Source organism: Quercus lobata, chromosome 4 (assembly GCF_001633185.2).
Source record: "Quercus lobata isolate SW786 chromosome 4, ValleyOak3.0 Primary Assembly, whole genome shotgun sequence".
NCBI classification, from domain to species: Eukaryota; Viridiplantae; Streptophyta; class Magnoliopsida; order Fagales; family Fagaceae; genus Quercus; species Quercus lobata.
Genome location: NC_044907.1, coordinates 41,111,417 through 41,125,859, shown reverse-complemented (window position 1 = coordinate 41,125,859; position 14,443 = coordinate 41,111,417). Strand labels below are relative to the sequence as shown.

The window sequence follows — 14,443 nt, the reverse complement described above, 5'->3', positions numbered from 1 at the left end:
AAATGATGGATGCACCAAATGGATATATATATATATATATATATATCAAATCTCCCAAATGGGAGACGATAAATTCAATGCTTCTCTGACTTCCTCAAAGGCATCCTCCTCTAATTAACAAGCTAGAAGAACTGATCCCAACCTATATCTCAGTTCACTATACCAAGATTCCCAAGACCCTTAGAGCACTAGAATTCAAGGATGTAAAAATGTGTCTATTTTGCATCTTCAAAACCTACTTTATTTATTTTACTATCCTATTTTATAATTCACCCAACACCACAGTTTCTATTTTTACATACAACTCATTAGAATAATATAAACTATACAAACAAATAATATAAAAAAATTATCTCTCTCTCTCCTACTCACCGTCTCTCTTCACCGTAGCCTTTTTTTTTTTATATACCCATACCCATTCATGTATTCACCACAGCAAAACAACCCACAACCATAGCCACCATGGCACCACCACCACCAACAACAAACACCCACAGAAAATAACCACCACCATCAAACACCCACTTCGATCAAACTCCAACCATCAAACACCCACCACCATATACCCACCATCAAACACCCGTTACCACCAATACCCACCATCAAACACCCACCACCATGTACCCACCATCAAATATCCACCACCATCAAACTCCAACCACCATATACCCACCATCAAACACCCACCAACACAACAATACCCACAAGATCAAATATATATATATATATATAGAGAGAGAGAGAGAGAGAGAGAGAAGAAATGGAAGTTTGAGTATATCCATCGACCACCACATTCATCGCCACCAAACCGTGAGTGTTGGTGGTGATGGAGAGAGAAAATGAGAGAGGGATGTTTGAGAATAAAGAGAGAGAGGGGAGAGAAGAAAGAAAGAAAAAAGAAAAAATTTAATCTAACAACCTGCTATAGTAAGGTTGTATGTTTACAACGATACTATTCATAGTTGCCAATTTTTTTTAGAAATACCAATCCGGATGAAGCGTCATTTTGGCTTATGAGGATGAAAAAATTTTCCCTCACAAAAGTTAAAATTGAATAGTACTACCGACAAGTCAAGCCAAAAATAGTAACACTATTTGAAATAGTACCCTACAAAGAGTAAAGATTTGTAGTCAGTTAAAATTGTTTACTACAGTTAAAAGAATCTGCTTTCGGTGCAAAGCGGTTTTGTAGTCAGGAATCTCTGGCACCCAGAAGCAAAATAGTCTAGCAGTTAGGAATCCCAAGCACCCCAAGACAAAATAGTCTAGCGGTTAGGAATCCCAAGCATAATGAAGCATGAAAAGTCTATATAAGTTAACATTTTTTTAGAAAAAGAAGACATAACTCATTCCACGACCTCATTCCAATATCCCATATGAGTTCATAACCTTCTTAGCAAATTTATATTTTATTTTTTCTATTGAGCATTGAGTTCAAGTCTCGTAGTTACCTTAAACTTGTAAGTGTTTCAAGTTAATTTAGTTATTTCAAGTTTGCATTTAAAGACATTTCAATTTATATTCCAAGTTATATTAAATTTGTTTATGCATTTATAACTATATTATATTCAGTTATATTCAGCATTTATTCTTGCATACTTCTTTACTTCACTAATGGTCTCAAAGCCAAGTTGTCAAAGTATGTCAAGTTAGATAGAAAGGTGAAACATTTATACTAGGATAAAGGATTTTTGTTCCCTTAATTTTGATAACTCTCTAGAATTTTAAATTCTCAACATATATTCATGCCAACAAAACAAAATATTTTTTAAAAATGAATAAAATATCTCCCAATTTTAATGTAATTTAGGGTTCACTACAAGAAATTTGGTCTTTAGCGATGGCATATAGTCGTCACTAATACTTTAAATATCGTCGCTAATTATATTAGCGACAAAAAATGTCGTCGCTAACTTTCGTTAAACGAATTTGGTTACAAAAAAGTTTTTTAGTGACGATATTAATGTCGTCACAAATACAATACTATTAACAACAACAAAGTTGTCACTAATAGTGACAATTGTCGTCATAAATAACTCGAGATCCCAAGACGAAATGTCATCGCTACTATCTCATTAGTAGTAACAAATTTTTTTGTCGTCGCTAGTAGATTATTATTAACAATGACATGTTTGTGGTCATTGATATATCATTACTAGCGACAACGCTTGTTGTCGTCACGGATAACGATATATAAGTGACCACAAACATGTCATCACTAAAAATTGCATATTAGCGATAATATTGTTTGTCATCATTAATGATATGATAAAATATTAGCGATGACATTGTCGTCGCTAATAATATTTTACATTTTTTTTTCTTTAAAATTTACATTCTGAATTTTACATGGGTACCTGTTGGGTAATAACAAAGCACAATCCTAAGCACATAAAAAATTTTCAATCACAAATACTCATATAAGCAAAAAAAAACTGCTCAATCAATAACTACTAATAAGGGAAAATAATATTCAAGTTCAATATCATATACATAATAAAAGCTCCAATCTATTCACTCAAATACTAATCAAATGATAACAAATTCCTCATGAAGATATGCAACCAAGCTGAAACTTGTTGCAATGAAATATATCTCCCCTCTTCATCATCTCATTAATGCATATGGACATGTGCGCTTCCATGAAATCATAGAGAGAATGATGAAAAGAACCAATCAATGGCGAAGTTCCTTTGCAAGTTTCTCGAGCAAAGGTCATGGAGGAAGCTCTGCAAGGGAAACAATGGTCAAAAAAATTTAGAGAGGTTTTGTGACCCATAGCCTAAAATTAAAATTTCATGACCTGAACACAATTCAATGTCACTGTTGATGCCATGAGCACAACCCCTTTTAGGCTTTTACATCATCAAGATTGCACTAAGAAAAACCTAATATGAAGTGGCTCCAAGGCTCAACCAATCCAATCATCCCCACTAACCCTTACTAGGAAACATCTTTTTCCATAAGTTTAAAATCCATCAAAACAGTGCAAACCAAACTCATGATAAAATGCATGATTCTTGAAAAAGATATTTCTTCAAAGTCTATAAGATGAAAAAGATATCTACATGAAAAATTACACTTGCACTTGCAAGATACACTAAAGCCTCCTTGCTCATTTGAAAGGGGCGTTGAGTCAATCATCTCATGTGGTGGTTCATTAGGTGGAGAAAACATTTTTAGCCTAAAACTTGTTGCTTTGTAGATGTGGTTATATGTTAATATGTAGTGTAGCCTTTACAACAACAAAAAAAAAAAGTAGTGTAGCATGTAATGGAACCTAATTGTCAAATGTTTAGGGAAACTAATTTATGTAGTAACATACCTTATAGAAATAGTGTCTTCTTTGAAGCTCTCTTCGTAACCAACAATTCCTTCAAAAGCAATCAATAGATGCCTACATAAATACCTCAAATGACAAATTCTCAAACTGCACAAATAAAATTCCAAACAGTCACAATCACATTCTATAAAAAATTACAAGAATTCAAAAATGAAGACATACAAGAATACTAAGAAAAAGGCTAAGAATAGAATCAACAAATGGCTACAACTCATTCTTGAGGAGACTCCCCATCAAACTAAAGTTAGTAAGTTATTCTAACTAGCTTAGGGGCACAATTTTTAATTTTCTGATTAATTTTTTGATAAATGATTGTTGTTTATAACCATATGGAAACAAAGAATGTAAATAGAAAAGATAATATTTCAAGAAAAAAAGTAAGAAAAAAAAACTATTTTTTATAAAGAAAATTATTAACATAATGTGGTTCATAAGCTCCCTCCAACTATAACAATGAGTTATAAGTTTTATTTATTTTTTTTTTTTTTTAAGAGGATATAATTATTCCATTAGTTTTTTCATCTTCAAGTATGTGACCTATTAGGGAAATAATTTCTTCCTTGTCATAGAGAGTCAACTTCTACAATAAGTTGAATGATTATACTTTGCGGTAAAATTAAGACTAAGGGTTCATTATGGAAGTGAAATAAGGACTACAGTATAGTTGATATGATGAAACTTATGACCTTACAAACAAAACATTTGCTTTGTTTGTCCTCATCTCACTCTCTAATATTGGAAGATATACATTTTTTTCCTTAATAATTTAAACTCACAAAAAACCCCTCTTCATCATAATAAGTAATATCAAACAATAAAAATAAGGCTTTCAACAAGTAGATGAATGGAACTACGCATTAAGGACATAAAATGGATCTGTGAATGCAGAGCAATCTTAATGCATCATCTTCTTGCTTTAGACATTGTCGTCAAATTTTTCTTTTTAGGAATATCACAAAATAGTTTTGCAAAGTAAGTTTGATCAAGGAGTGCACATTCTCACCTGAAAATGACAAATCCTATGACTTGTCTTCTGAAAATGAAGTATTTTCATTTTCACTCAAGAGGCAATCTAGTCGCTTTGCAACAAAAGGCGAAACTCTTAGTATAAACTACTCCTCCATTACTACCAAAACCAACACCAAATCAAACCAATTCCCAAAAAAAGAAAAAAAAAATTGGTAAAAAACAATGTGATTTAACTATGAAATGAAAAAACAGTGAAGCAAGGGAATAGAAAAATAAAAAGAGAAGGAACTTGTGATAACAAAAGGGCTATCCCCATAGAACACAGTGATGATTTTCAAGTTTAAAAGACTATTTGGATTCCCAACCAAGCATATGAGATCAATGTATATTCTATCTGACATTTAAGGCCTAAATACAAGGTAATGGACAAGGTAAACTTTATTGCACAACCAAAACACATGGATTTATAATGTCTTTTGTTAACCTTGTAATAGCATATTAGTCGCCAAGAATTTTGTAGCTCAATGACAATGGCATAACAGTTCAAATCCCCCTCGTTGTAGCTAGTGATCCTTGATGCATGTATAGTCTTTCATTAAATTTAAATAATAATCTTCTAGTACTTCTTTGCCACCAAGAAGTCTAAATTGTTTACTGAATAATGCAATCATCCAAGTCAAAGCTTACACTTTGTATGCAAGACCAATTAAATTCTTCTGTGCAACTACTCTAACATAAGGTCAATAAAATAATGGACCATGAGAATGACTATTAGCAAATAATTGGTCAACCTCTTCACCCACAATTTCAAAATTACTCATTATTATGAGAGAATTTATTCTAAATGAATAAATGGTACACTTATTTTCATTTCATATAGCTTTTAAAAAAAATCATTAATCTCAAACATTAACAAAAATTGGGAGATTTCATTTCACTACTTTTACATAATTACATTACACTTTCAGGAAAGCATAATGTAGTCATTGCATCATAGTAAAGTAAAAAACTTATCAAAACAGTAATTAGACAATTTTTACACTAATCATAATAGTGAACGGGCAGCTAATGCACCTATATTTTATACATGTTAGTGTAGTTTTCACATGGCCTCCATCTATAAATCTGCAGGTGGTCATAAATTGATTATATGAATCTTTTCTACCCATATGTAGTATTGTGTGTGAGAGAGAGAGAGAGACAGAGATCATTACTCACAACTCATAGTCCTCCATGTCCTGAGAGTGACTTCAGTTATTGCTCACTGACTACTGTCCAGAGTAACTTGACAAAATTCTATTGTAATCAATGCAATCTGAACAAGAACACATATATTAAGACACATTATACACTTTCACCAAATTTCTCATTGACTACAATCCATATAATTAATTTTTTACACGGAGTGGAAGGCCTGACAAAAGAAACTCACACAAACACCATTACAACCAATATCTTGACACGCTTGGTTATACCATGGGTTCTACAACATCAAATTTTGGATGACAAAAACTGAGATAATGCAACTGAAATGACTCTAATATTGTAAATTAAGAAACACTACTATGACAATACAACAATATAAACAAACCAACTTTATTGAATTATTTTGAAACTAGAAAGGATAAATGGCAATTCACCAAGGTATAAGAATCCTAGACATAATCTCAGAGGATACTATTTCTCCTGATCTCAAGACAACCCACTATGCTCAAGAAGAACCTTTGTTTCATTACATTGCTTCCTCAAATGTTTGTATCTATGCCTTAGAGCATCTTTCTGAAAGGTGAGACCAAATTTCCCAGATCTTTAACCCAAATTTTCTTTAAAAAGCTTACCAACTTTGGAATCACACCTACGCAATACGCACCCTTAGAAATCAACCACCAAGTGTAAGTAAATTCATTTAATAGAAATTACAATAAATTAATATTTGGAATCCAATTGTAAAGTTTGCAATTGAAAAGGCCACTATCTCAATTTGATAGTACCAAATACATCAAAACTAGCGACTACTAATAAAGGAAAAATCAATAGAGTTTATTAAAAATAGAAATAATCTCAGTTAATTAATAAAAGAGAAAATCATATAAATAATTAAAACTAACAAATTAGATAAATCAAGAGAGACAATACCGTACCAAGAACTATTTCGATTTGATCATAGGTACGAAATATTTCGGTACCAGTTAATACCAGTGTACCATTTTGGAATCATCACTAATTTTATATATATATATATATAATATTATATTCTAACCCACACCCAACATAGTAATTATAAAATTATAATAATAATATAGATATTCAAGCACATATATAAATCTAGTTTTTTTTTTTACCTTGGATTAATTCCTAAAAAATAAAAAATAAGAAGTTTTATAATAAAAATATATGAAAAGTAAAAAATAAAAATAAAATGAAGACTTAATTCTTGAACAACGAGCGGAAATGTCATGAGTACAATTCAATCAACTAAAAAAAAAAGGAAAAAGCTTAAGTTTTAAATTTCAAAAAGATTGATGGCTGTCATTCACATTGAAAAAGGCAAAACCCAAAGCTTTTTTCAAACACTTAACACCCTCCCATCAACCACATGTCCTAGAAACTAACTTTTAATATATATTTTTTAACTTTTGCATTGAGAAGAGCACTGGTCAGCGTACAAAACAAGAAGGAAATAAACTTGGCATGCCTTCCAGCCAGATCTTCAGTACACCCACAAGAAAAATGATGTAAAACAGAGAAGAAGAAGAAGTGGGGCGAGAAAAAGGCTGTAAAACTAAAACAGTGCAAGAAGAAGAAACAGAGAAGGGTGCAACTGCCATATCAATCTAGATCCATGACAGTATTCGGCATTATAGGTTCTATTCCAAGTTTAATCACATTAAAAACAAGTATCCATATCCATTTCTTCTCCATCTTAAATCACAAATTCACTTCAATTCATTAACTTTTATATGCAGAAAGCAGAAGCTAATGCATCCTAAACAACCTAATAATTCGTCAAACAAAATATGCACAATAACTCTTTGCTAACTCTGACCTACACCACACTCTTTGCTGTCGAGTTTTCTAAACATTCAAAAATAACTCTATTAACAAATTGAACAAACTAAGGACATACAGGTAAACTAAGAAATCTAAATTACCCGTCAAATTCTACTCCTACTAACAATTCACACACTCACATAAATAAGTCACATTCTCAAAATAAAAGATTAAATAAAAAAAATTGAAATAATGAAAGTAAAAAATTCCATAAATTCACAATAAGCAAATAATTGATTACACATAAGAAACACATTCACATTCACACAGAAAAGTGAGCAAATTTTCAATTTGAAAATGCAGATAGTGAGTGAGTGGAATACCTGAAATTCTTGGCTGGATTAATTAGTGGGAATCATGCCAATGTTCCTCGCATAAGCGAAAATGCCACCAGCCTCAATGACGGGTCCAGCATCCCCAATGGGCTTCAGCTTGTACTCCTTCCCAGTCGTGTGATTGATCAAACGGCTCTCAGCGAGCTCAATGGTGATAGTGTCACCAGTCCTACATTCCTCACATATTCTACCCTCCAATTCCAGAGGGTACACCTCTCCCGTCGCCACCGAGTTCCTGAAGAATATCCTCGCATACGTCTCTTTGTGGCATAGAGAAAGGTGAGGGTGGTTCACACGATGGCAGCGGTTGCTCGATCGCAAGCGGTGAGAGTGAGCCACAAAGAGAGAGAGAGAGAGAGAGAGGGGTCAGTGATTGGTGATAAAGAATGAAATTGAAAACTGATGTGAAAATACAAGAGTGGGAAAAATATTTTGGTTTGGCGCCCATAAGAAACGAAGTCGTTTGGGCTTTTGTCAATAGTCCAATATTTTTTTCATTTTATTTTAAAACTTATTATTTTTAATGGTAATAAAAAAAAATTTTTTTGAGGAACTTTAATTGTAATTAATTAAATTGATTAGTTTGATAGGAACGTGGCAGGTTTCACCTGAAAAAAAAGAAAAAGAAAAGTTTTTTAATTTCTTTTGAAGTTTTTCCAATAAATTTTACTTATTATTATAAATTAATAATTTATTTATTTAAGTCAATTTTATTATTAAACAATTATTACAAAAATTATGACGTATTACTTGTTATTTCACCTCAATCAAATCAGAAAATTGAAAACAAAAAAATAACACACCCAAATAACTTCAAAGCCATTTTAGAGCACTTACATTAGGTCGTAGGAGTGAAAATTTATGTTTACCTATCAGGTTTGTTTTGTACTGACTCATGAGTATTTGACTAAATGGGTCAACACTAACCCGATAAATTTATTAAAAATGTCAAGATACTTCAATCTCATGTCTGATCCAAGGGAGCACCTAATAGTATCTTCCCATTAAAAATGAATTTTTGAAAATTAGTATTTTTTATGGAAAATATAATTTTAAAGGTAGTACTTTGAACTAATACTTATGTCACTCCCATATGTGATCCAAGGGAGAAATGACTTTAAAGGAAGTAATTTGGGGAACATAATTTTAATCGAATGGTCAAATTATGAGAACAAGGATAATTGAATCTTCATGAGGCCACAAGGCATGTGACCATCATGCTCCAATTCATATTCAAATCTTGATAATTGGATTTCAAGAGTATGGTGGTGACATATTAGTGTTGGTGAAATTTGAGACCAATTGGATGGTTAGATTGAGAACAGAGCCATACAAGTACGCAACACATGTCCATCACGTGCCATAGTTAGATTTGGAATCTAATCGTTGGATTTGAAGAGTGTAATGAAATGTTAATTCTAGTAAATTATTGTCACAATCAAATGATTGGATTTAGAGAAACGTGCGGTCAAAATTTAGTTAAAGTTGGTCAAATCCAGTCAAACCTGGTCAAACTTAATAGATGGTCCTAAGACCATTAGAGATTTTGAGACTATTTTGGTCATTTTAAAGGTTTGGGGCATTTGGGTCATATTAGATGTTTCGAGAGAATTTTGGCCATTCTAGTTGTTTTGGGAGTATTTTGATTATTTTAAAATATACTTACCTACCCTTAGGGGCATATGTCTCATGATATCTTACATGCATCAAGAATAAAACATGTGTTTAGATAATAATGGTTTTGATTTTGGAGGAAAAACAAAAATAACTTTAGTTTGAAAACAATTTGAAAAATCCACAATTAGTAAGGGTTAATGTCAAGATAAACTAAAAATCTTATGTTTGATCTAGAGGTGTCTAAGACCCACTCGACCCGCAAGAATCGCTTGACACACAACCACCAGAACCGAAAGCCGACTGACCCGAGCACCACTGTGGTCGGTGACAGTTTTGTCCAACGAAACCCGACCCTCATCGATTCAAGTTTCAGTTTCACTTCTCTCAACCTGCCGAAGCCAACCTGACCGAAGAATGGGTAGATTTGTTTGATTTTCCTCCCTTTCTCTCTTTTTCTCTCCTAGATCACCCAGTTTTAGTGGAGATCTCCCTTTCTCTGCCCAAATCTGGTGGAGATCTAGAGTTCTTCACCCAGATTCGATGGAGATCTCAAGATCCTTATCCAGATTGAGTGGAGATCTTGAGTTCTCCGCCTAGATCCGGTGTAGATCTTGCAATCTCTACTCATATCAGGTGGAGATCTTGAGTTCTCCGTCCAGGTATAGTGGTGATCTTGTGATCTCCATCCAAATCCGGTGGTGGTCGATCATCTACCACTGTTCTCTTGGTTTTGAGTGAAACAACTTGACTCGAGAAAAATTTGACTCGATCCAACCCGTAGGTAGAATCGGTCAGTGGCGGGTCCGTCGATCTGCCACCCGATGGAATCAAGTCGATTCCGAGTTGGGCATAAACCCAACCCGGACCAACCTGTGGACACCCCTAGTTTGATCCAAGGAAGCACCTACTAGTATCTTCCCTTTAAATATGAATTTTTGAAAATTAGTATTTTTTATGGAAAATATAATTTCAAAGGTAGTACTTTGAACTAATACTTCTGTCACTCCCTTATGTGATCCAAGAGAAAACATAACTTTAAAGGAAGTAATCTGGGAAACATAATTTTAATTGGATGGTCAAATTATGAGAACAAGGATAATTGAATCTTCATGGGGTCACATGGCATGTGACCATCATGCTCCAATTCATATTCAAATCTTAATCATTGGATTTCAAGAGTATGGTGACATATTGGTGTTGGCGAAATTTGAGACAAATTGGATGGTCAGATTGAGAGAACAAAGCTATACAGGTACTCAACACATGTCCATCACGCACCATAATTAGATTTGGAATCTGACCGTTGGATTTAAAGAGTGCAATGAAAGGTTAATTCTGGTAAATTATGGCCACAATCAAATAGTTGGATTTAGAGATAGGTGCGGTCAAAGTTTAGTTAAAATTGGTCAAACCCGGTCAAACCTGGTCAAACTTAATCGATGGTCTCGAGACTGATGGATTTGGTGAAACTAAGTTCAATGGGAAGGTTTTCAATGGATTATTGGGTATTGGTAAAGTTGTTAGAAAATATCAATAAAGAAATAATTTTGCAAGATAACGAATATCATGTTAACATTGACTTAATTAAAGTTGATTAGATAGGATGCATGATGAAAAAATTATTATTTTGGCTCATATATCATGTATTATCACTTCTGATTTTAATCAATTTGAATATGTAAGTTATAAATATATTTTAATTTGATTTACTTAGTTTTGGTAAATATTATTACATAATTAATGATTGAATTGGTTTAGTTGAATATTTTATGAATTTATAATGAATATACATTTCATATATGTATATCTATAATATTTTTTAAATAATTTTATTAAGTATTTGTGTATCTTATGACACATGATACACAAAAATCAAAATTGATTCATGATATGATTCACATTTTGATAAGTATGGGTATTAGTTAGTATTTTGAGTGAAATCAGAACTTTCTCGATTTTTGTTATTTTATCGATTTTGAGTTTCAAATGGGTAAAATTATGATTTAAGAGTATTTTGAAGCAACAAGCCCTCCCTAATCTCGTTTTTTTTAATTAATTAATTTATTTTTATTTAACAGATTGGAGAGTATTAAATTACTTTAGAGGTTTCAAGGTTATTTTGGTCAAGGTATAAGTTTGGGGGTATTTTGGTCATTTTGATGTGGCTAGTGGTATTTTAATCATTTCAAATATTTTAAGGGAATTTATGTCATTTTAAATATTTTAAGAGGCATTTTGGAGGATTTGATAATAAAAAAAATTCATATTATGTCAAAATTATTTTGGCCACATATTATTGATGACAATCTTTGTCGTCATTAAAAGATTCCTAATAGCAACGACCTAATTCGTCACTAATATATAACCTGCTTCCCTCCATTAATTTCCTCCACTTTTTGAGAGTGAAAATTTTTCCCTCCATTATATTTTGGTAGATATATTTGCAACAACATGTTGTATTGTTGCTAAAAGGTGACTGTCAGAGACGACAAATTATATCGTTGCTAATAGCCTATCATTAGCGATGACCAATGTGTTGTTGCTGATAAAGAAAGTACATATATAATATATTTACTATATATTTTTGGCCACATATCAACGATGACACACAAGGTCGTCACTAAAGATCATTATTAGCGACGATAGATGTAGTCATTATAATAAATCTTATTTTTGTGACGTAAATGTCGTCACTATAAAATTTATTATCATTGCTAAAAGTTTCCCTCCATTTTCCAAAAGTAAATAAAATTCCCTCCATGATGTTAGCGACGACTTATTAGTGACTACCTTAGTGTCATCACTACCATGCACTTATTAGCGATGACCATATATTATCGTTGCTAATGTGTGCCTAATAGTGACAACTTTTTGATCGTCGCTAAAACATTGGTCGCAAAAGGCCAAAATTCTTGTAGTGGCATATAAATGAAATAATGATAGAGAATGTATAAAAAAAAAGGAACATTAAAATAATATTTATAATTAAAGCAAAGAAAAAATAATATAGAATAAAGTTAACATATTTATATTTTATGCAAAAAAACACATATGATAACAAAAGTAATATATTTATTAAAATTTTTAAATAATTGTGAAATTTGGTGCATAAATAATCTAATTTATGTATATTAATGATTATTAACTGTTGCATTCAATGCATTTTATTGAGACTACCATTAAAATTAAGATTATCAAGTAAAATCTATCATCAGGAGTAGACGTTATAAGTTGAAAATTCTCTCAACAAAGAAAAAATCCAAAACTAATTGGTATAGTGCACACACTTGATCAAAAGAAAAAGAGATCATAGAGGTAAATTTTATTTTATTTTATTTTATTTTTTGGCGTGTTTGGCTTAGACAAAATTTTATAATCATGAAGGTTTAAAGAGGAAGGTATAATTGGAATGCAGGATGTCGAGATTGCTTAGAGGCTATGGTGACAATTGTAAAGGTTTACATGATTACAACATGCATATATAGAGGTTTTACGACATTTTTATGATTTTCACATATTGTCTTTCTCTTTATCTATTTATACTTGTAGGAGCACAATTTGTAACAACTCCAAGATAAAATTGGACTCGTAAGTAAAAAGGCCTCCCACAATATCATTTGTAGAGAGTGGACTTCAAAGGTATGGTTTGGGCATAGGTGAGTGGTTTTAATCGTAGTTCCTGCGGGGAACACTACATGGGCGAGCTTGGCTTTCCTAGCCAAAACTCCCTGGTGGCCAGCCCCCCCTCATCTTTGTTTGTTTCGCCTTTTATACTGGGGTCCTATTCCCCTTTTTTGTGTCCACGTGTTGATTTCTACTTTTGGGGTGCAGGCCTGTCCAGTCGACCCATACCAAGAGTGGTTGGGAGTTGCTGGAAAGGCGTATGGACATAGGCATGGGTTTTGTCAGACGCTGAATTCCGCGTTACTGTGTTGACTGCTTTTTTCCTAGCCCTGCCCGCTACACTCGGCTTGTTCCTTTCTTTGGGCATTTAATGAAGTGCCGAGGAGGAGGTCGTCCTCGGCAATGGCCCTCCTCGGCTTGGGCTGTGGTCCTTAAGATAAACTGGGCCTGGGCCGGGGCTACACTTTCTTTGGCCCCACAATAGCCCCTCAAAAGCCTGCTGCCCGACTTTTAGTTGGGAAGGAGGGTTTTGATAATGTTGGGCCTACATCATAGCCCGTTCTGATTCTGCACTCCATAAATATTTGCATTTTTCCATTTACTCGGGAGTCGTGTCAAAACAAGGGACGCGCCCTTATCTTCATTCGCGCGGAGTCTTATGATATTTCGATACTCGAGGCGCGCCTTCACGAGGATCTTCAGATCCTACGGCTGAGGATGAAGTTGGAAATTGAGCCCAACTGCTTTGTCTGTAGCTTTCCTTGGAAATTTGCACAAGTTAAATGCCACCGGTTTGCTCTGTGTATAAATAGGATAGGGGGTCACTCTTCTTGTGTACAAACCCTTCTGCTTCCCTCAGAAACATAATCCATCCACCATACTCAGTCTCCATTTCGGTATCATTTAGCCTCAGGTTAATATGCTTGAGGCAAGGGTGGGGATGAAGGATCTTTACCCGCTTCAGAGGCACCGAGTCCTCAAGGTGATACGGTACGGACAAGGATGGCACAGATTCAAGCCAGTCCTCCGCTTTGACAGGGGGAAGATGGTCTTCCTCTTTCTTTTAGTCAAAATCCGAAACAGGTTCCGGTCATGCCAGATTTTTGGCATGTCAGAAGAAGGAATTTCCGCCATCAGCGCCGTCTGCCTTGTGGCAGGCAAGTTTTCGCGGGGGCTCCCCAACTTCCGGCTCCCTACACCTTTTCTTCAAGGGTGCAGGCCCCAAGTTGGGTTCCCGGTGCCTTTTCTTCAGCGGCGCTGGCCCAAAGCCAGGTGCTCTCTGCACCTTTTCTTCGAAGGTGCAGGACCCTCGTTGGGTTCTTTTGCTGCCTGAGTTATGGGCATGTAAAAGTATTGAGGAGTGGTTCCCTTACTCGACATCTCGGCGCAGCAGCCAACCTCTCCTCTGTGTTTCTCCTTCGGCTTTATCTTTACTCTCTTGTACTTTTCTTTTTACTTACGTAGTTAGCTTTACTGTAAGCTTATTTCAGCTTTTCATTGTACA

At 33.9% G+C, this 14,443-nt stretch overlaps 1 protein-coding gene across 1 annotated transcript; it reads right to left on the bottom strand.

The window, feature by feature from the left end:
• Positions 1 to 2,548: 2,548 nt before the first annotated feature.
• LOC115985198 lies at positions 2,549 to 6,501 on the bottom strand. The gene is made up of 4 exons (XM_031108165.1): positions 6,454 to 6,501; positions 5,531 to 5,627; positions 3,326 to 3,430; positions 2,549 to 2,729 (listed from the first exon to the last, which is right to left on the bottom strand). Exons 2-4 carry the CDS (start codon positions 5,545 to 5,547, stop codon positions 2,549 to 2,551), a joined length of 303 nt encoding a protein of 100 aa, XP_030964025.1. The 5' UTR covers positions 5,548 to 5,627; positions 6,454 to 6,501.
• Between the last annotated feature and the right edge of the window lie 7,942 nt (positions 6,502 to 14,443).

Bases quoted from the DNA above. Each gene is read 5' to 3' on its own strand.
- LOC115985198 (XM_031108165.1), bottom strand. The intron at 2,730-3,325 runs GTATGTTACTAC...TTTCCCTTGCAG, and splicing joins GAAGACACTATTTCTATAAG to AGCTTCCTCCATGACCTTTG.